General features: G+C 50.1%; 1 protein-coding gene across 1 annotated transcript in view; it reads left to right on the top strand.

Moving 5' to 3' along the window:
* The window catches only part of COL23A1 (collagen type XXIII alpha 1 chain), a 355798-nt gene that overhangs the window by 271678 nt on the left and 61935 nt on the right, over nt 1-22185 (top strand). The window contains exon 3 of the mRNA XM_086705987.1: nt 15831-15875. Within this exon, the coding sequence (XP_086562113.1) occupies nt 15831-15875 (45 nt within the window). The remainder of the gene's footprint in view (nt 1-15830; nt 15876-22185) is intronic.

Raw genomic sequence — 22185 nt, 5'->3', positions numbered from 1 at the left:
AATCAAGCCCAAGTCCCAAGCACCCTGGAAGCCTTCAGAGGAGCAGATAAGCTAGTGGCTGGAGCTGTCCTGAGGGCCACCTACTGACCAGTGGCTGCAGTGAGCTACCTAGACTGACCACCAGTCCTTCAATTGTGACAGGTGGGCTCTGTCACATCCTGTCTGCCCCTCCCCTCTCCCAAGCCCCAGGTTCCTCCAGGGTGGAGGTACAGGATTACTGTAAGGATCAATAAGAGAGAGACAGGGGAACCTGGGTGGCTCAGCCAGTTGAGCATCTGACTCTTGATTTTGGCTCAGGCCATGATGTCACAATTCGTGAGTTCAAGCCCCGCCTTGGGCTCTGCACTGCGAAGCCTGCTTAGGATTTCTCTTTCTCCCTCTGTCTCTGCCCCTCCCCCGCTCTTGTGTGTGCGCACGCTCTCTCTCTCTCTCAAAATAAATACACTAAGACAGAGACAGATTTGAACAGGCCCAGTCAAGAGGGTTGTTTCTGACATAACATGTCTATAAGGCACAGGTGGAGTTTCAGGCCATGGGGTGGTGTGGCCAGGACTCCATGCTGCTTGTCCGTGGGTTCTGGGAGACAGGGAAGGGGGGCAAGTTTTCCACCTGTGCATGGCTCTGCCTTCCCTTCTGTACCGGCACCGATCCCAGGCATCCTGGACCTTTCCCCGGGGCCCCCACTGCACCTGCCCATCTCCGTGACCTCACTCCCCATGCTGCGTTGTGATTGGCTGCTTGCCTGTCACCTCCCAGCTCCTTGTGACCATCCCAGGTGCCTGGCACAGAGTGGGTTAATGTGGGACAGAAAAATGAGCGAAAGGATGGATGAATGAAGATGGGTAATTCAATGGACGGACGGGTGAACAAATATCCAGGTGGATATTTGATTGCCTGAATAAGTAACACCGCTCATTTACCCAATACTATGTATTGAGCCATTTTTCCACGGAGGGCTAAATGGATGAATGAATTATGATGAGGTAACAGTGCCTGAGTAGAAGGAAAAGAAAGGCAGTGGGATGGAGGTGGAAAAAGCATAACAAGTGAGTAAACAGAAGATGAATTCGAGAACCACCTGAGCGGACAGAGGACCCCCATGGCCACACGTTCACAGTCTCAGTGTCCGTGTCTGTGAGCTGAGGAGTTGTTCCCAGGGTCCCAAGCGGGAGGGCTTGGGAGAAAGAATTCACGAACACTCTCCTTCTGTCTATTAAAAAAAATTTTTTTTCTCTAAATAAACTTTGAACCCACTTCTAAGTATGTTTGGAAAGAGCAGTGATGGCTTTCATGAAGGGTAAATTATAAGTGCTTCCTTCGCAGCTTTGTTTGGGGACCCTCAGAAACATACGCAGCCCCCAGAGCGAGTTGCTAAAATGCGCACGAGACAGGAAACATATGCCGGGTATGACGATGTCAAGCAGGCTTACTGTGAGCATATGTGCTTTACTGTTGATGGAATATATTCGGCAAGTGTTCCAGAAAGAGGCCTTTCCTGAAATGGAGGTCAATGAGAATACTCCCCCGTCTCATAAATCCTTGGGAAAAAAAACAGGCCTGTCTCCCACACACATGTGGCTAATTATCTGGGGGCTCAGGGCTGTCCCCGGAGAGCAGTTAAGAGCAGTGTACCCGGACTCTATCTGCCCCAAGTGGTTTCCAGCAGCCCTGGCTGGAAAGACCTTGCCCTGGGTTCATAAACTGGCGGTTTCCCACCCCAGGGGGCAGAGGGGGACGGTCACAAGTGCTTAACAATTAAGGAGAAAAGAGCGCATCTTCTTTTCCAGTGCCCACCAGAGATCAGACCCAGACGCAAGCCACTGGGGGACGCCCTGGACTTTACAGGGCCACTGGCGACCATCCACCTTGGTCCAGTTTAGCTGGATTTGGCCTGGGCCTCAGACCCCGCTCTTAGAGGACCAAGGCAGACTGGACAGATGGGCAGACAGCTCCATCCCAGTGCACTAACAGGTACTGTAGTAAGTGACTATCCCTGGGCCCAAGAGTGGGCAGTGAGGAAGGCTTCCCTGAAGACAGTCCCTGACTTGTCTAGGTCTTGAAGGATGAATAGGAGTTTTCCTGGCAAGAAATGGGAGAAGGGACATTTGGAGACATGAGCAACACAGCTCAGGGGCTGGTGCATGTTCTGGGCCAGGGGTTCTAGCAAAAGGTGGGCCAGGAGAGATGTATGGAGGACAACTCAGTGGGGGTGGGCAGAGCAGGCCAGAAGGGGGCACCTAGCTCAGCCGGAAAGGCTGAGGAGCTCAGGCTGTGTGTCTCCAGGACAGTGGGGAGCCCATGGATGGCTTTAAAGGGAAGTGGTGGGATCAGATTTGTGGTTCCGAAGGACCTGACTGCTGGGTAGAGAATGACAGGAGACAGGAGAGCCACGGAGGAGGCTGTGACCATCGATCCATGGAGAGATGCTGGTAGGGACCCCGCAGAGACAGAATGGGGGCGACTCTGGTTCTTTCTCTTCCTGACTGTGATTTGAGGCCTGTAACTTAACTTCTTGGTGTTGCAGATCCATAGCAATGACATGGGGGTAATAGTGTCTTGCCACATTGTGGCAAGCCTCATTGTGAGGCTTCCAGTAAGACATGGAAAAATGCCAGGGGCGCCTGGGTGGCTCAGTCAGTTGAGCGTCTGACTCTTGATTTCAGCTCAGGTCATGATCTCATGGTTTGTGGGTTCAAGCCCTGAGTCAGGCTCTGTGCTAAAAGCATGGAGTCTGCTTGGGATTTTCTCTCTCTCTGTCTCTCCCTGCCCCTTAACCACTTGTGCACTCTCTCTCCAAAATAAATAAATAGACATTAAAAAAAAAAGGTTCTCCTTTTTTAAGGCTGAATAGTATACAGTATTCTATCGTATGTATATACCACATTTTGTTACTATATTACTTTTTTAAATGCTAGTAAATTACACATAAAATGTGCCTTTTAAACCGCTTTTAAACCACTCTTCAATGTACTACAGTTCAGTGGCCATTTGGCACATTTATAATGTGCAACCATCACCACTGTCTTGTTCTGAATCTCTATCACTGGCCCCAAAAGAAACTCTGTACCTATTAAGCACTAACTCCCCATTCCCCCTTCCCCCAACCCCTTGTAATCTCTGATCTATTTCCTGTCTATGAATTTGTCTGTTCTAGACATCTAGCTATTTCACTGATATAGAATCACACAGGATTTCTCCTTTTGTGTCTGGCTGATTTTACCTAGCATAATGTCTTCAAGGTTCATCCGTGTTGCACCATTGTTATAACCTGAACGTTTGTCCCCCCTGAACTCAAATATTAAAGTCCTTACCCCCGATGTGATGGTGTTAGGAGGTGGGGCTCAGGATCTTAGTGGACCCCGGGGCTCAGGATCTTAGTGGAGCACAGTTCTCCATCAGGCTTCTGTAATGGGGAGACGTCAGTGTTACTTGGGCTGTTCCCAGAGCTCTGGAGGGGTGCTGTGATGCCATGGGGAGCAGGGAAGGGGGCTCCTGCCTGTGGACCTGCCATGTACAAGGCAGTGTGCCCACATCCCAGCCAAGAAGGTGGGAGTTATTTTACCCTGCAGAGGAACTAAAAGACGCTTAGAGAAAAGGAACTTGTCCCAAGTTACACAGCTGGTGTATGGCAGAACTGGGATTCAAAGCCAGCTGTGTCCAATTCCAAAACACTTGCTTTTTTTTCTTTTCTTTTCTTTCCTTTTTTTTTTTTTTTTTTTTAAGAAAAAGAAATGGGTTCTGCTTGGGGCTTCTCCCATCTATTCACATGCTATTTTCTGGCCAGAGACGCCTGGGTGTCCCCAGACTCAGGCAGCTCCTGGGTCAGTTACTGCTGGCGGTGGAGGCGGTGTGGGGGAGGGGGCGTGCTGGGGTTACTTTTGAAAGTGCTCAGGTGGCTGCGGTCTCAGCCCCACTCCAGTTTCAGATTCAGTGGAGCTGGAGTGACCCAAGAATTTGCATTTTTTATAAGTATAATTTGCTGGTCCAGCAAACCCACTGGAAAACCAATTGATTTATTCTCTCTCTAATTTTTGTATGTTTTTTTTTTTTTTTTGAGAGAGAGAGAGAGAACGTGAGTGAGGGAGGAGCAGAGAGAGAGGGAGACACAAAATCCAAAGCAGGCTCCAGGCTCTGAGCTGTCAGCACAGAGCCCGACGCGGGGCTTGAATGCACGAACCACGAGATCGTGACCTGAGCCGAAGTCGGATGCTTAACCGACTGAGCCACCCAGGCGCCCCTCTTCTCTCTCTTTAAACATCTCTTTGTTTCCTACAATATATTACAAGCCTCAGGTACTTTCTATGGTGCTATGTTATCTTCTGTGTGCTCAGGGGATGGAGGCTGGAGGCCAATTGTGAGTTTACAAAACTCATAAACCACCAGAGATTATTTCTGCTCCTACTACTGTTAGGATTAGTAAGTGTTTACTGTATGCCAGGTGCTGTTCTGAGCTCTGTCATGTCAATCCTAATGTACTCTCCACAGCCACCGTCTATCTCATCCTATCGAGAAGGAAAATGGACTCAGAGAGAGCAAGTCACTGGCTTGGGGTCACACAGCGTCAAGTGACAAGGCCAGGATTTGGCCCAGGGTGGTCTGGTGCCAGAGTTCATGCTCCAGCCACAGGCTATTCTGAGCTGAGACAGAAGTCCCTCACCAGTGCTGGTGGAAAGTAACTGAACAGCCTAATCACTGTCCCCAGTTCCTTTCTCCCTCTGAATTCCCTGTCTCAGAGAAGAGCATCATCATCCACCCGGCAGACCCCAGGAACGTGAGTGGATGCACCTGCCCACACTTTCTGAGCACTGTCTCTAGGTATGAAACCCCACCGGGTGCTCTATGCGGCTGACCACGCCTCGATGATGTTCTGGCATTTGGGAGAGAACCGCCCTGACTCGGGGCTCAGTCTCACAACCTTAAGATCATGACCTGAGCTGAAATCAAGAGACGCACACTTAACCGACTGAGCCACCCACGTGCCCCAAAAAGGAAGAAGATGCTGACCCTTGCGGGCCTCAGACTGAAACAAGCTGGTCATGAAAGGACAGATACTGTGCGATCCCATTCATATGACATATCTAGAGCAGGCAAATCCATAGAGACAGAAAAGGGAGCGGTGGTGGCCAGGAGCTGGCAGGATCGGGGATGGGAAGTTGGTGTTTAATGGGGACAGAGCTTCAGTTTTGCAAGACAAGAGAGTTCTGGAGATGGATGGGGGTGATTGTTGCACAACAGCGTGAACATGCTTAATGCCGCTCAACTGTATCTCAACAATGGTGAAGATAGTCACTTTTCGGTGACCACAATTTTTAAGAAATAAACTTACCACTTATTATTTTTCAGAAATAATAAAAATGAGGGGCGCCTCAGGGGCTCAGTCAGTTAAGCCTCTGACTCTTGATTTCAGCTCAGGTCACGATGTCATGATTTGTGGGATCGGGCTCCACGTCAAGTGCTGAGCTGGCAGCATGGAACCTGGTTGGGATTCTCTCCCCACCTCTCTCTCTGCCCCTCCCTGGCTCACCCTCTCTTTCTCTCAAAAATAAGTAAATAAACATTAGAAAAAGGAGAGAATAAAAATGTTTAAAACTATAGTGTAATAGATTGAAAGGGTGAGTTGTGTGGTGTGTGAATTCTATCTCAATAAAGCTGGTCAGACAATAACGCTGCCCTAAACATGGCCGGGCCCAGTGTTACTGAGCACCCCGGGGTCAGGAGAAAGAACAAGTGTTGAAGTAGAAGGGCCTGCTGGCACCCGACTGTCTGAGTGTGGAGGGAGGGCAGGTCCCAGGCCCTCCGTAAGGGCCCAACAACATCCAAGGGCAGGGAGCCACTGACTGGGTGGCAGGGAAGCGGGTGGAGTCCCCTCTGAGCCAGGCAGACTCAGCAAATGAGGGCCTGGGAAATCAGACCCGGCTCTTGACAGCTGAAACTCTCCAGCGGGAGTGTGGGCCTCAGCCCTGGCCCTGGGGGTCAAGAAAAACAAATGGTGAATTACTCGAGGCCCCTTGAGAGTGTGAGTCAATAGTGCTGGGAGCAGCCCCTCGGGGCCCCTCGAATCTTCCCACACTGGCTCTTGGCTCCTCTGCAGCGAGTGGTCTGTGAAGCTGCAGCAGGTTCTTCACACTTGAGTCCTGTCGGTGGGCCCAGGCTGTGGGGCCTGTTGACTTTGGTAGCCCTTGTCCCTCCCTCGCTCTGTAACAAGGGGCACTAGTGTCCCTGCCCCCGTGGGTCCACTGTGAGAATTACATAAGGTCTGGTTGCACACCCATCAGCCAGCAGGTGCCTCGGAGTTTATATCCCTCCTCCTTCTCCTGGACTCAAAAGGGCTCTGCGTCCTTCCTGCTGTCTGTCGTCAGGGTCCCAGGACCTCAGGGCTCTCCCACAACGAGAGCAGAGTTCATTCATGCCCTGACCATTTGTTCAGCACCAGCCCGTATGTCAGGCCCCATTCATGAACCAGTAGTCCTCAGGGAACTGACGTTCTACCAGGGAGACAGAAACCATAAATCCTAAAAGGCAAATAAAATCAATAAGATAGAGAAGTGGCTGGAAGAAAATAAAAACAGGAAAATATCACAGAGAGTGCCTAGGGGCAGGCCACTTCAGACAGTCACCAGGGAAGGCACAGTGAAGGGTCAGCCATGTAGAGATGTACGTGCAAAGGTCCTGAGGTAAGAGTAGGCCGGGCAGAATTCTTTTTTTTTTTTTTTTTTAATTTTTTTTTTTTTCAACGTTTATTTATTTTTGGGACAGAGAGAGACAGAGCATGAGCGGGGGAGGGGCAGAGAGAGAGGGAGACACAGAATCGGAAACAGGCTCCAGGCTCTGAGCCATCAGCCCAGAGCCTGACGCGGGGCTCAAACTCCCGGACCGCGAGATCGTGACCTGGCTGAAGTCGGACGCTTAACCGACTGCGCCACCCAGGCGCCCCAAGCCGGGCAGAATTCAAGAAGCAGAAGGAAGGCCTTGTGGCAGAGGGTGGGGAGTGAGAGGGAGCAGGCAGTACATAGGCAGTGCTGAGAGCCTCCTTCCTCACCGGCTGCCTGCCAGAGTGACCACCTATCCCAATTTGCCTAAAAGTCCTAGAGAAGTCCTGGGCACACTGCAATGGTTTGTCACCCTAGCACCCACCGGCTCCCCATATTTACTAGATGCATAAGTTAAAACACCTAGGCCCTGCTGGCGGCTGTCATGGCCTTCCTTCCAGGAAGCTTTGTTTTCCTGTCCCAAGGAGCCTAGAGTCCAAGGTCCAGGGCCCACGGGGTCAGATCACCTTGAAGCAGGTGGCTCGGGCTAAGTGGCCACCTTTTTTCCTGAGTGTCAATCCCTAAGTCCATGGCCACACCGTGCTGGCCACGTTCCAAAGACCTCCAGCTGCCCGGCCTCACCTGCCCTTTTCTAGGACCTTCTGCTTGGGGCAGGGTGGGGCTGTTAACCTGCAGGTTATGAGGCGTTCTCATGAAAATCAAAGCTCTCATGAATGGCTTTTAAGTTCAAAATAAAATAAAGTAAAAAATAAAAAATAAAAAGCTTTTCATTCTCTGCAAGCAATAAATCCTGGCCTTCGTTAAGTTCGAAGGGATACACATTGGCCCATATGTCAGTGATTAAGGCTTTGGGGTGAATGGGGAGTTGAGGAATTTGGTATATTTGCGGTGTGCTGGTTTCTGTGCGTCTCTCTGGAGCCTGTTTTCCAACAGGAAACAGGATCTCAGGAGATGATAGGCTCTGGGGAGAAGCTGATTCGCACCAGCACAGATCTGGGTCTGGCCGAGCCCCAGAGAGTCACCCCAAGCTTTTGTACCTAACACCAGTGACCCACAGCTGGTGCTCCGGATGTACTCCCCGCCTGGGCAGCCGCAATTTCTTGGTATCCAATATCTTTCTTTGCCTGGGCACCAGCTCTTTCCATATTCAGGGTAACCTCCCAACCTCCACCTTTTGAGAGCCCGGGCAGGGGTAGAGAGTCCCTCCCTACACACTTCTTCCAGTCCAGGCCAGCTGGCTGGTCAGGGCCTCTTTACCCTTCAGAGATGCTTTGAGCCCCATGGGAGAGGAGTGCCATGGTATCTCCCAGACCCTCATTCTTCATGTGAATTTGCTTAGTCCCTTCCGTAGCCTGAGTCAAGGGCAGTGGGGAGGGCACTCTGCTAAGCCCAAGAAATGGCCTGTGACTGGGTGGCCCCAACATGGGGTACCCGTGTACCTTACATCCGTCACTCAGAAGGATCCTTCAAGAAGTCCCCTAAAGTCTCTGCACTAAGATACAGGACCCTGGCAGCCCCACACATCGTCGACCAGAAGCCCTTCCATGAGCCCTGTCACTCTGAACACCATCCACCCGTGTTCTCCTTCTTTCTAAGTCCTTCTCACTCTTGTGTCTGGATGAGACATTCCATATTTTTAGGTCTGGTGCCTAAACCACAGCCCATTTCCCCAAAAGTAAGGCACTTGGTACCAACAAGAGCCCTGGCAGACCTGAGCCCACCTCTTGGCCCCTGAGTAACTCTGTGACTTGGACAGGTCACCTCCCTTTGGGCCTCAATTTCCTTTTCTGTAATCAGGGCCGATCATACCCACATCTCTGAGTTATGATCAGGCTTAAAGAGAGAGCAGAACTGGGCGCCTGGGTGGCTCAGTCGCTCAAACGTCCAACTCTTGATTTCAGTTCAGGTCATGATCCCAGGGTTGTGGTATCTGAGTCCCGCGTGAGGCTCTGCGCTGAGCGTGGAACCTGCTTGGGATTCTCGCTCCCTTTGCCCCTCCCCACTTGCTTATACGCTCAAGTGCACACATGCTGTTGCGCTCTCTCTCTCTCTTTTCCTCTCTTTAAAGTAAAAAGAGAGAGCAAGAGAGATGGCAGAAGTTCCCAGCGTGTGGCCTGCATGGGTCAGCAAGTGTCAGCGGGTCTGCCCCCTCCCCCCACCTTGCCTGAGCCCATGCCACCAGGACCCATGGGAGATGGTTCTTGGGTTTGGTGTGCCGCCCGCATGAGTAATAGGTCTGAACTCCTTGATCCTGTTTTAAATGCTTTAGTAAAGCCTCTCCTGACCCAAGAAGAGGAACCAGCCTGGAAAGGGCAGGCACTTCAGATGGCGTGAGGAGAGCATGCCAAAATTGGGCCCGAGTCATTCCAGGCCTCCAGTGCTGGTGGTAGCATGTGGCCTTTTAATTCAGTATTTAATTCACAGGCCTCTGAGAGCCATCCCCAGGCCCTTTCCATTTTGTGTGGTTCCCAGTATTTTTTAAAATATCACAGGGGCGCCTGGGTGGCTCAGTCGGTTAAGTGTCCGGCTTCCTCAGCTGAGGTCATGATCTTGCGGTTCATGGGTTCAAGCCCCGCCTCGGGCTAAGTGCTGACAGCTCGGAGCCTGGAGCCTGCTTCAGATTCTGTGTCTCCCTCTCTCTCTTCCCCTCCGCCACTCATGCTCTGTCTCTCTCTGTCTCTTAAAAATAAATAAACGTCAAAAAAAATAAAAATATACTAATAACAGGATTGCCTGGAGGCTCAGCGGGTTGAGGATCCGACTTTGGCTCAGGTCATGATCTCCCAGTTCTTGAGTTTGAGCCCCCCATTGGGCCCTCTGTGGTCAGCACAGAGCCCACTTTGAATCCTCTGTCCCCTCTCTCTGTCTGTCCCACCCCTGCTTGCTCTCTCTCTCTCAAAAATAAATAAACATTATATATATATATATATATACACACACACACACACACACACACACACACACACACACATAATAATAATAACAAACCCCAAGAGGTGGAACTAGACAGGGGCACCTGGGTGGCTGAGTCAGTTGAACATCCGACTTCGGCTCAGGTCATGATCTCACGGCTTGTGAGTTGGAGCCCCACCTCGGGCTCTGTGCTTGGAGCCTGGAGCCTGCTTTGGATTGTGTCTCCTTCTCTCTCTGCCCCTCCCCAGCTTGTGCTTTCTCTACGTCTCTCAAAAAAATAAATAAATGTAAAAAAAAAAAGAAGTCGTACTAGACCTCATGGACTATTAGAACCTCTCACCTTCAACAGCATCTTCTTGTGCGGGAGGCAGGCAGCAGGGTTTGGACACGTGGTCCCAGGGCCTACATTGCATGGCCCCACCTACTACTGGCTGTATGACTCGGAAGGTCACTTCATCTCTCTGTACCTCAGTGTCTCCATCTATAAAGCAGAGATGATAATGGTAGTTTTCCTCATAGGTTAAATATGAAGAAAAGCTCGGTTCATACTGTGAACCAAGATTAGTACCAACCGTAAAGCACTCAGTAAATGGTACCACCTAACTTGTTTTTATTAAACACTGTTGGGGGCCGCTGGAGCCATCCAGGACTATCCGCTCCTTTGGAGAGGATAACAGTGTCCACATTTGAGGCCCTTTGTGAATGTGAGGTTGGGGTCATCTGCCAGCCTGCCCCCCGCCCCCTGCGATGGACCCTGTTTGTTCAGTCGGTAAATGACATGATATCTAAGTGGGCTTGCCAGGTCTGGTCCCTGGGGCTGTGGGAGTCCGCCACCAGCCTGGACACAACCCTGGTTCCAAGCAAACATTTGCCCTACCAGCCCAGCAGCCTGTGGCATTGGTCTTCCAAACTGCTTCAGGACCTTCCAAAAAGCAGTAGGGCTCCCAGTAGCGTGGTGGATGGTGGAGCCTGCGGGGACAATAAACCCCTTTTGGAATGAGCTGTATGTGCTGAGCAAGAAGCTGTGATTTTAATTCCCAGAGGACAGCATGGCCCTCGGTACTGGCCAAGCTCAAGCAACCTGCCAGGTGGCCACAGGACACACCTGCCCCCACTCCTGCAAGGGACAGAGGGCTTCATTAGCCCAAGCAGGAAATGAGCAGGGAGAATGCTACCCTCCCCCGGACAAGAGTTTTCAACTCCGAGATTGGCCTGAAACTTATAAAACAAAATTATCTGGGGAGGTATTTTGGTGATCTGATCTTAGATGCTCAAATCCAGGGACCTCCCCTGCCTTCTCTGCTCAACGCGCACCCCAGCGATGGCCGGGGGGGCCTCAGACAACTGCAAGGACCTCCAGACTGAAGGTCTGGGGCATTCACATCCCCGGATCCCCAGGCCCGTCCTAGAGTTCTGGGAAGAAGGTCAGATAAAGGGGCCTCCGATGCCCATGAGGCTATGGCCACATCCTGGGATGATGGTAAGAACTTGGCCTTGGTCACAACGACCGAAGAGTTCAGAGGACAATGCACTGGAGTCACAGAGACCTGGGTTCAGATTCCTATTCTACCATCTCCTCAATGTGTGACCTTGGGGATGCCACCGTCCCCTGTGACTACACAGTGCCAGCCTCTCAGTAGACATGCAGCTTCAGTCATTAGCCACACTGCCAACAACATTTCTGTGGTGTCTGTGAGGCCCCCCTGAGTTCTTCGTCATGCTCTGGTCCTTGGGAGCTGAGAACCCTGGGAACAGTTCCTTTTTTAGGTTTGGTAAAATATACACAACATAAAATTTACCATTTTAACTGTTTTTTGTAAATGTCTGTTTATTTATTTTGAGAGAGAGATAGAGAGCAAGCAGGGGAGGGGCAGAGAGAGAGGGAGACAGAATCCCAAGCAGGCTCCATGTTGTCAGCACAGAGCCCGATGTGGGGCTTGAACTCACGAACTGGGAGATCATGACCTGAGCTGAAATCGAGTCGGATGCTTAACCGACTGAGCCACCCAGGTGCCCCATTTTGACTGTGTTTTTAAGTGCTATAAGTCAGTGGCATATTCACGATGTTGTTCAACCATCACTACTGTTTCCAGAACTTTTTCATCATCCTGACAGGAAACCCTGTCCCCATTAAATACTAAGTCCCTATGCCCCCCCACCCAGTCCCTGCCAACCACCCTTCTTTTTGTCTCTATGAATTTGACAACTCCAGGTACCTCGTATGAGGGCAATCATAATAGTATTTGTCCTTTTGTGATGGGCTGATTTCACCTGACATGATGTCCTCAAAGTTCACCCATATTGTGGCACATGTCAGAATGCTCTCCTTTTTAAGGCTGAATAATATTCTGTTGTGTGCATACATCACATTTTCTTCATCCGTTCGCCCATCCATGGACATTTGGGTTGCTTCCACCTTTTCTGTTGCCTCTGGCAGCATTTCTTGATGTCTTTGAGCCTCATTTTCCCTAGTCTGTAGGGAGAACAGTGTGGGATGGGATGAAAGCGTTTTCTAGAACTGTGTGTAGATTCAATAAGATGAATTACACAAAAAGCCACCTGGCCTTAGGGGCTGCCAGGAGGGAGGAGCATGGGAAGGGCTGAGGGCTGAGTGGCCCACAGAACACAGGGGCCTGGGCAGGCTGGCCCCTACATGGCCTGGCTGGGCGGGCAGCCCCAGGGCCGCAGTAAGGCAGACGTTGCTGGAGGAGGGATCCTGGGGGCAGTTGGTGCCATCGAGGCTTGAGGAGACCACCGCTTTGAGAGCTACATCCTTGGGCTTGACACCTCCAAGGGAAGCCTGCTGGGGTTTGGGCCCCCTCTTTGGAGCTGGTCGGCGGCATGATTTCTCCGGATTTTTGTGAGTTAGAAATTGTTCCATTTTGTCTGGCTCCGAACAGTGCTCGAGAAAACCATCGTTCTCCCTGGTTTCTTCATGTGCAGATGGTGGTCACAGGTCATTCCACAGCAATCTGGAGCCGGGGCTTGGCCTGAAAACCCAGGATTTCTTTCAGGAACCCCATTCCCAAACCATTTGACCCCTGCATCCTGATCCCCAGCTCCTTAGATTGCGATGAGGGACGTGGAAAATCCCCAGACAAAGCCCTGCCCATGAAGTCCCTGAAGTAGAGCCACTGTGTCTCAAGCTTTGCCCATCCTGGTGGACACATGAGAGCCCGTTTACATCAGGACCCCGTGTTCTGAAGGCCCAAAGGCCCCCTCCAGCCAGTTACTTACTGGGATCCCAAATAGGCACCTCATTTGTGCCCCCCAAGCTGGTGTGTCTGCTGACAGCTCTTCTGTTTAACAGTTCTGCAAGGCAGCTATAATTCCATCACCCCTAAAATTTCACCCTCGTGGGTTGGGAACCTAGGGCTCAGAGAGGTTGAGTAACTTCTCCAGGTAAACAGCTTACATATCACTCATGAGTCATGTCTTTTCCCCTCCTAGGCAGCCACTGCCTTGCTGGTGTCTATGGCACACAGCCTCTGGAAGGACACCTCCGAGGTGCCACCATGGCAGCATTCACGGTTAAACACTGGGGTCCCCACAGCTGCCAAATCCCGACCCAGCAGTGTATGGGTTCCGCACAGAGGTGGGGAAAATAGCAGAAGCTGGTCTTCATCATGGATGGATTTTCCAGCTGGAAACCATTTTTCCAAGAGCATCATCCTTGGGCAAGACCTGTCTTCCCCCGGAAAGCCTCAGTTTCCCCATCTGTATGTAGGCAGGCCACTCAAAACATGCTTCCAGATGCTTCCCAGGGCAACCTGGATGTCTGAATCTGTGATAGCCATGGGAGAGGCTTTCCCCCACTCCAGAAAGGAAAGAAAAGAAGAAAAACAATGAGGAGAAAGCTCTGGGGCAAACCACTGGGCCAGGGCCCTCCTTTGTTTGTTTGCACAAAGGGTTGACCAGTTGTCATTCTGTGAGTTGCTCACACAGAAGACTAGTATCTGGTTTGGGCTGGCCTCGGAGTGGGTTCAAAAGCATCAGGCTCCTTCTCTTTCTCTACCAAGGCCCTTTCATTTGGGAGTCCTGTGAAGCCTGCCAGGCCTGCAGCCCCACAGGCCCTGGGTGCCCAGCAATACCCAGGCCCTGCCCCACTCCAGGCCCTCTGGGAACTTGTCCATAGCCTCTGGGAGGTGGGGGTCCCACTCTGCCTGGGCAGCCACTCGCCTGCTTAGCACCCCTCTTCATCGAGCCTTCTGCCTAACCGTGCCACCTGGGAGAACCACCAGACAAATCCATTAGTTCAGCCGCCTCGGCGAAGGCAAATGTCTTCATCTGGCTTGAGTTATGCAAGATGAGACTTTTACAGTCGGACCCAGTAGTGACCAGCAGGAAGCCACGGTGTGCTTTAGCTCTCAGGCCCAGGAAGAGCCTGGCTCACTCTTCCACTCATGGGCCCCTTTTTTGCCATGTCCCTCAAGAGCTCAGCCTGAGGCAGAGCCAAGCATGAGCCTCTGTGACCTGGTGAAAGCCCGGAAGCCAGAAGCCAGGGCGCTGGGCCTTGCGAGTGAACGTGGGCCTTTTCCCTCCTACAAGCAGAGGAGCGTGATGCTGTGTGTGCCAGTGGGGGTTCCTGTTCCCACACTCTCGCTTTCCCTGAAAACAGATGTGCCCTGAGAGGAGAGAAGGCCTAACACCAGGCCAGCTGTACAAGGTTCCCAGAAAGAAATCCATCCTCACCCACCCCCAGGCCTGCAAAGGTTTTAGAGTCAACATAGCACCGAGGGGCATCTTCCACATCCAGCGGAGTCTCTCTCTTCTCTCTCTCTTTTCCGTAAAGATGCTCCCTCCTCTTCATCCAGGACTATGCCTCAACAAAAGTCTAGAAGTGCCGCTGACCTGGGGCTGCTTCTGTTTTTATGCCCAGTCCCGATCCCTGGGCCAGGGCGCCCATGACTGCACGCTTGACAACAGGAGAAAGGAAGGAAAGTTCATACACATGAATTTCTTAGTAAACCATCCTGCCTCAGACCTGATTTGTGGCCAGCCTCAGTCTCTCCTCTGTGGTTGTGCTGAGGGATTTTGGAGGGAGTTCAGGGTCGACTTTTATAGGAAGGGGCAGTTCCTTGTAATACAGGCATAGCCTGTGGATCTGCGGATCTACCCTATCCGTGTCCCACCAGGCCGCCATGCAGTGGGTGGGCACCGTGGAAGGAGAGGTATCACATGCCATCTCAAATGGAAGTCTAGTACACATGACTTCACTTCTGCATACCTTTTCCCCCAGCACCTGAGAAAACGGACCCCTGACCTGGGGCAGAGGGGCTGGCTGGTCAGCATTCCCCTCCTTCAACGTTGTGGTTGCTGAGTGGGGGGGACCCACGTGGGCAGAGCAGGGAGAAGGCGGAGGCCAGGGTGGTCCGCGTCACAAATTCAGAAAGGCTTAAAAACCTGTAGATGGAGGGGGTGCCTGGGTGGCTCAGCTGGTTGAGCATCCGACTCTTGGTTCGGGCTCAGGTCATGATCTCGTGGTTTGTGAATTCGAGCCCCTCACTGGGCTCCTCGCTGAAGGTTGGGGGCCTGCTTAGGATCCTCTCTCTCCCTCTCTTATCTCCCCCTCCCCAGCTCATGTTCTGTCTCTCAAAATAAATGAATAAATAAATAAACTTAAAAAAAAAAAAAAAAACTATAGATGGAGGACATTGCACATTGGTGTGGCCATTACCTGCAATCAATTAGGAGAAATTCATGAGCAGCTCCCCCAGGTCCATGGGGGAGGGAGGTGCCGAAGGCTCTAGCCGGCGAAGTAAGAACAGTCAGTCAGTGGACAGGACGGCGCCTGATGAGTTTCGGCATTTGGAAGCCATGATAGTGTCTCTATGGGATGTGTTGTCTCCGATGTTTTATGTTAGGGAATATTAAAAAGCACTTGTCAGGCCTTTGGCAAGAGGACTCTCAGTTTTGGCTTTATTCTTCTCTTAGACCAGGTTTATAGCTCCAGACTCTTCTGCCTCCTGAGTCTCTGGGTAGTCAGTCTCTTCAGGTAGGGAATGACTTGTGAGAGACTAAGTGAACCATGGATGTGAGGGCAGTGGGCAGGCCCGGGGACGCCAGGGCGGGGGGGAGGCGGGGGTTGCTGCGCCCAAGCCCACTGGCTTCCTTTCTCAACCAGTCTGTCCTTGTTTTCCTGTCTAGGACCCCCCGGACGGCGCGGCAAGGCTGGAAGAAGAGGCGACCCTGGTGAGTCCCCACGTTTGCTTAGTTTCCAAACCCAGGCCTGGAAGTCTGCCCTCATCGAGACCTGGGACCTGGCTGGAGGTGCCAGTCCCCGCACGCATCCCCCCCCCCATACACAGGATGCGTGGCCCTGGGGCCAGGTCTTCCTCTGCCTTCCAACTGGCCACTGTCCCCAGAGCCACAGTGTTAGGTACCTCCTTTCTTGGCTTCTTGGCATCTGCAACGCCAGTGACAGTCCCTCTGCGCCCTTGGCCATTCCCTGAATGTCATGATCAGCCTCTGAAACACTCTCTTCCCTTTGTGGGGGCCACTGATAGTTCCACCAGACCCCTGTCTCTCCACGCAATGCGACAGCCCTCCTGTGTGTCCCCCCTACCCTCCCCAGGCCTGACAGAGTGCCAAGAGGGGCGTCCTCCACCTTCCTGCCACACCCTTCTGCCACCGTCATTTCACCCAAAATGCACTCACCCTGCACACCCCCATGGCAGTGAAGCTTCTAGAAGCTTCCCCACACCCTGTTCCCACCCAGCTCCCCACCTCCCCTTCCATCATCCAAGGTCTCTTGGTGAGCTCTGGCCTGCCTTTTCTCCCTCATCTCCCACCCTCCCTCTCTGCCTGTTCTCTGGGACCCTTACCTCTCAAACCAGCCTGCCAGAGATGCTCTTCTGTCCTTTCTGACATCCCTATGGCTCCAGCTCTCTTGTGACGCTGATGATGCTTCCACCCAAGTCGTCTCCAGCCCGGAGGTTGGACTTTGCCCCAATGAACCCAGCAACCCCCACCTGCTCTCCTCTGGCTCCCTGTTATCATCATCGTCATGGGGAGACTCCAGCCACCAGTTCCCTGTGCAGACTCCAGGACAGCATCCCTGACCTCCCTTCCTTTCCCCATCCCCCAAGCCAAGTCCCTGTCAATCTCCCCCCTCTACCTGGGCTCTTGGGCCAAGTTCATTACTCTTTGCCCTTAAAGCTAGTTCAGGCATCTCCTCCAAAAAGCCTTCTCTAACCCCGCTGGCTGGGGGCTCTATCCACCCCCCAACCCCCACCTGAGTCTTCAGCACCCAGTCCGGAGCCTGGCACACAGCAGGCTCTGGAACGAACATGCACAGAGTGAATGAGCACATGCTCAGCCTCTAAGCAACTTCACCAGGAGAGTGTGCTGGTGATGCCAGAGGGACCCACCACCAAGCAGATTGCACCCCAGGGGGAAATGGGGAAGTTCTCTCCTTGAATCAGACTCTTCTCCCTGGCGCTGGGCGTGGGCTTCCCGCCCCTCCTACTGCTGCCTGCTTGCCTTATCTAATTCCTTACCGAGAGGACTTCCAGATAAACTCCCCAGAGTTCATTACTAGGAAATGCCCTTCACGGTTCTCTGCTTGCTTTGACTTCCAGAGCTGAAGGCTGCTTTGTGTTAGAGTGCCACGACTTTTCTTTACTATTTTTTTTTCTTCACTGGTTTTGTGTGTAATCACTCCCCCAACACACACACACACACCACCGGCTCTCCAAAAACACACTTCACCACTCAGTCCTCCTTTCTACCATGTAAAAGGTTTCATTGCATTTTATTGTAGGCTTCTGATGCCCTTTAACGCATAGTGACTTTTTTGAGAACGAAGTATAATATTACTCCAAAAATCCATTCGAATTATGACTCGGGTTTAACACAGTCTAAAAGTCAAAGAAAGACCAGGATTTACTTGGCCTCTGTGCCGGGTCCTTTCAAGTCCTTCATCTCGTGTGACCCTCACAGAACGCTGCAAAAGATAAAAATATGTTATCATCCCCATTTTGTAGATAAGGAAACTGAGGCTCCAAGGGGAGAAGTGTCTTGTCTAAGGTCAGCTGCTGGGCAAGGGAGGGGCAACACCCCCTCCCTTCCCTGCCTTTTCCCATGACGGGTCCTGATCCCCTGCCTGTCAGGGAATGGTGTGAGTGGCACAGAGCAGATGTCCCTCTTGGATTAGCTTGGGCTGGGCCTCCTGTTTATTTCCAGATAGTTTCACGCACATGCACATCCTGGCTGTGGCGCCTTCCCTTGTACAAACCAGGCCTTTTCCTGTGTCCCAGGGAGAAAGGCTCTTTTTGTCTGGTGGGCCAGTAATCTGGCCGAGATGCCTTCCTGCTGCTGCTGTGGCCACAAACCTGCAGACAGAGCTGACCCTGCCTGTGGGAGCCTTTGCCTGGAAAATGCCTTCAGGGCCCTGCCGTGTTTATGCATTTCCGTTGTAATGGAATGGATTTCTCATCTCCCCCATTTCTCAGCACTGCTCTTGCACTCTGGGGAACTAGGGACCTTGGGCAGGATCCTTTTTCGGTCCAGACCCTCCTTTCCCCCAAATTATCCACTTTCCCCGGCTTCCGCATCCCCAGATTCCTCCCCCGGTCCCAGCACTTCTGTACCTGGTTGTGGTGGTCTGTTCTGCACACCTGTCCTTCTCCACCAAAGCATGGGCTCTTCAGAGCAAGGCTGAACCCCTAGGCACTCAGGAGATGTCAATAAATGCTTGTTGACAGGAAGGAGGGAGGAAAGGGAGGAGGAAAAGAGAAAGAGAGATTCGTGGGCGAATGGAGAATAAAGGGTTAGGAAGCAGGAAGAGACAAGGACATACCAATCTAATGCTGTTTGGCTGATGCCTGTGCTAAACCTGCAGAGACAAATAAGTCTCAGAGTTCCAGAAGTTTCTGTGATTTAACAACTAGGACTTAAAAAAAAAAAAAAAAAAAAGAACTGGGACTTTAACGGATAGCCACATACTGGCTCTGTTACAATCACACAGGTCTGCCTTGCCATGTCAGTGTTAGGGTTTTTAATCTACCTTGACCCCAAGAAACCCTTTCTAAAAATTCAGTAAAAGAAGCACTTCTGGAATGGTAGAGTAAGGACTTCTGAAAATCTGCAGCAAGAATACTAGGGGGAAAAATGGACCTTTTCAGAGTTCTGGAAATTAAAATCTGGTAACAACCCAAGAAATGTTTATTCAGGACAAATATCTTGCTAAGAACAGGGAGGTTTTAGCATTTTAACTTGCCCATTTCCCAGCCCCATGGTAGCCTTAAAAACCATCAATCTCACAACCATGGTACCTGTGAAAAGTAGCAGCCATGGAGGAAGCAAAACAATTTGAGGGTCCCCAAATGCTTATTCCCAAAGAATTGTCACCAGCTGTCAGCCTCCAGGAAAAGCCCATACATAGGACCTGTCTTTATTTGACCTTATGCCGAGCTCACTGGGAAAAGCTGTATCCCAGAGTGCTTGCTGAAAACACTCAGCAGCAATTGTTTAACATTGCAGCTGCCTAAGGTAGCAATACCAGTAGGAACAAGCAAGAAACTGACACAAAAACTTGAATGAAAATCTAGGGGATGAGCCACTCAAAGGGGCTTTGAAAGGTTCCAGCGTATTCTTGGGAATCCAGAAAGCAATTGCATCTTCAGGGCTGTGTACATGTCCACCAGAGACCTGAGAGAGCCCCAGTCTCTCCCTTCTGGCTGACCTCGAGGCCCTGCTCAAGCAGGAAGTAAAGGCCAAGGGAGAGTTGTAACCTGGCGGTGCACTGAAGTTGTGCTCCAGCACACACACAGAGCCCCTTGGCACAGAATGGGGAACCTGTTGGGTCAAGGCATTAAAGGAAACCTCTGTCCATGCTGACCGTGAAGCTAACCAAGACAGAATTCAGTAGCTGCACATGACAAAGAGCATACACTTTGGAGAATTGGTCCAGGAAAGCCCCTCAACAAACAAAGAGCAATGACAAATCTTGGAAAGGAGGGTGGGGATCTAATTTCCAGAGTCACCACATCAGATTATTTTAAACACCCAGTTTTTAACAGAAAATTATGAGACACACAAAGACACAAGAAAGTACAGCAATGAAAAAGGGGGAAATGCAGACAATGAAAACTGTCTCTGAGGAATCCCAGATGCTTACTAGACAAAGATTTTATGTGGACTTTTATAAATTATGTTTGAAGAACTAAAGGGAAGCAACTCTAAGGAATTAAAGGAAAGCAGAAGAATTATGTACCACCAAATGGAGAATATTAATAGATAAAAAGTATTTAAAAAAAGAACCAAATAGAAATTCTGAAGCTGTAAATTGCAATCACTGAAATGAAAAATTCACTGAAAAGGTTCAATAGTGGATTTGGGCTGGCAGAAGAAAGCATCAGCAAACTTGAAGATAAGTCTGTTGAGATGATCCTGTCTAAGGAAGATTAAAAAATATGAAAAAAAAAAAATGAACAGAGGCTCAGAGATCTGGGGGAAACTGTCAAGCATGCTAATATACCCATAACAAAGGCCTGAGAAAGGGGAGAAGACAGAGAAAGAGGCAGAAGGAATATAAGAGCAACTAGTGGCCCCAAACTTCCCAAATATAAACAAAAATATTCATCTACACATCCAAGAAGCTTGACAAACTCCACACAGGATAAACTCAGAAGAGATCCACACTTAAGAATATCATAGCCACACTGCCAAAAGGAAAAGAATGAAGAGAGAATCTTGAATGACTCGTCACAGTAAAGGGATCCTAGATAAGGTTAATAGCTGATTTCTCCTTAGAAATCATGAAAAACATGACTCAAAAGTCAATACAGATGACATATTCAAAGTGGTGGGGAGAAAAAAACTATTAACAGAGAAATCTATAGCAAAAGTATACTGCAAAAGTGAGAGAAATTAAGACGTGTCGCGGGGCGCCTGGGTGGCTCGGTCAGTTGAGTGTCCAACTTCAGCTCAGGTCATGATTTCGCGGTCTGTGAGTTCGAGCCCTGCGTTGGGCTCTGTGCTGACAGCTCGGAGCCGGGAGCCTGCTTCAGATTCTGTGTCTCCCTCTCTCTCTGCCCCTCCCCCGCTCATGCACACTCACTCTCTCTCTCTCTCTCTCTGTCAAAAATAAATTAAAAAAAAAAAACATTAAAAAAATTAAAAAAAAAAGACAGGCCTAGATAAACAAAAAATGGAGAGAATTGATTTCTATCAGCCTGACTTACACGCAATAAAGGGATTCCTTCAATCTGAAATAAAAGGACATTAGACAGTAATTGAATCCACATATAAAAATAAAGAGCTTTAGTGAGTTAGTTACATAGGTGAATATGAGAGACAGTATAAATGAATTTTTATTTGTAACTCTTTTCTCTCTTCTGATTTAAAAGCCAGTTGCATGAAGCAGTAATGATAAAACTGCTGATAGGCTTATGACACGTGAAATGGTAATTTCATAAAAGTACACTAAAAGTACAAAGAAGGAGGTAAAAACACAGCTTTATTGGAGCAAAGTATTTGTGTACAGTTGAAAGTGAATTGTTACTCATGTAAACCAGATTATTTATTAAGATGGTATTTTATAAACTCCAGGGAAACCACTAAGAAAATTATTCCAAAAATATGGCAAGGGAAACAAGGGAATTAAAATGGTTTACTTATAAGGGCGCCTGGGTGGCGCAGTCGGTTGGGCGTCCGACTTCAGCCAGGTCACGATCTCGCGGTCTGTGAGTTCGAGCCCCGCGTCAGGCTCTGGGCTGATGGCTCGGAGCCTGGAGCCTGTTTCCGATTCTGTGTCTCCCTCTCTCTCTGCCCCTCCCCCCTTCATGCTCTGTCTCTCTCTGTCCCAAAAATTAAAAAAAAAAAAAAGTTGAAAAAATAAAATGGTACACTTATAAAATATCTATTTTTAAAAAAAGAAGCAGTAATGGAGTAATAGAGGGACAAAAAAGACATAAAATATAGAGAAATTAAATAACAAATTTAGCACACATAAATCCTGTCTCCTGAGCAATTACATTAAATGGAAATGGATTTTTAAAACCCCAAATACCCCAAGAAATCTGAGAAAGAAGAACAAAGCCAGAGGCATCACATGTCCTGATTTCAAACTATACTACAAAACTATAGAAATCAAAACAGTATGGTGCTGGTATAAAAATAGACACCTTTAAGCATGTAGACTAATGAATCAGAATCAAGAGTCCAGACGTAAACCCACCAACAGAACGCAAAGGTTCCAATTCTTCCACATCCTTACTAACACTTGTTCTTTTCTGATTTTAGTTTGGTTATTTTTAGAGACAGAGAGAGCACGTGCATGTGCAGGCAGGGGAGGGGCAGAGAGAGGGAAAGAGACAATCCCACACTGTCAGTGGAGAGCCCGACACGAGGCTTGATCCCACAAACTGTGAGATCATGACCTGAGCCAAAATCAAGAGTTGGACCCCCAACTGACTGAGCCACTATTTTTTTTTATAGTAGCCATTCTATCTAATGGATGTAAGGTGATGTCTCATTGTGGTCTCGATTTGCGTTGCCT

The sequence above is a fragment of the Puma concolor genome, chromosome A1 (genome assembly GCF_028749965.1).
Source record: "Puma concolor isolate L17-30 chromosome A1, mPumCon1.1.hap2, whole genome shotgun sequence".
Classification (NCBI taxonomy): domain Eukaryota; kingdom Metazoa; phylum Chordata; class Mammalia; order Carnivora; family Felidae; genus Puma; species Puma concolor.
Note: the sequence above shows the minus strand (reverse complement) of the source record. Positions and strands in the feature narration are given on the sequence as shown.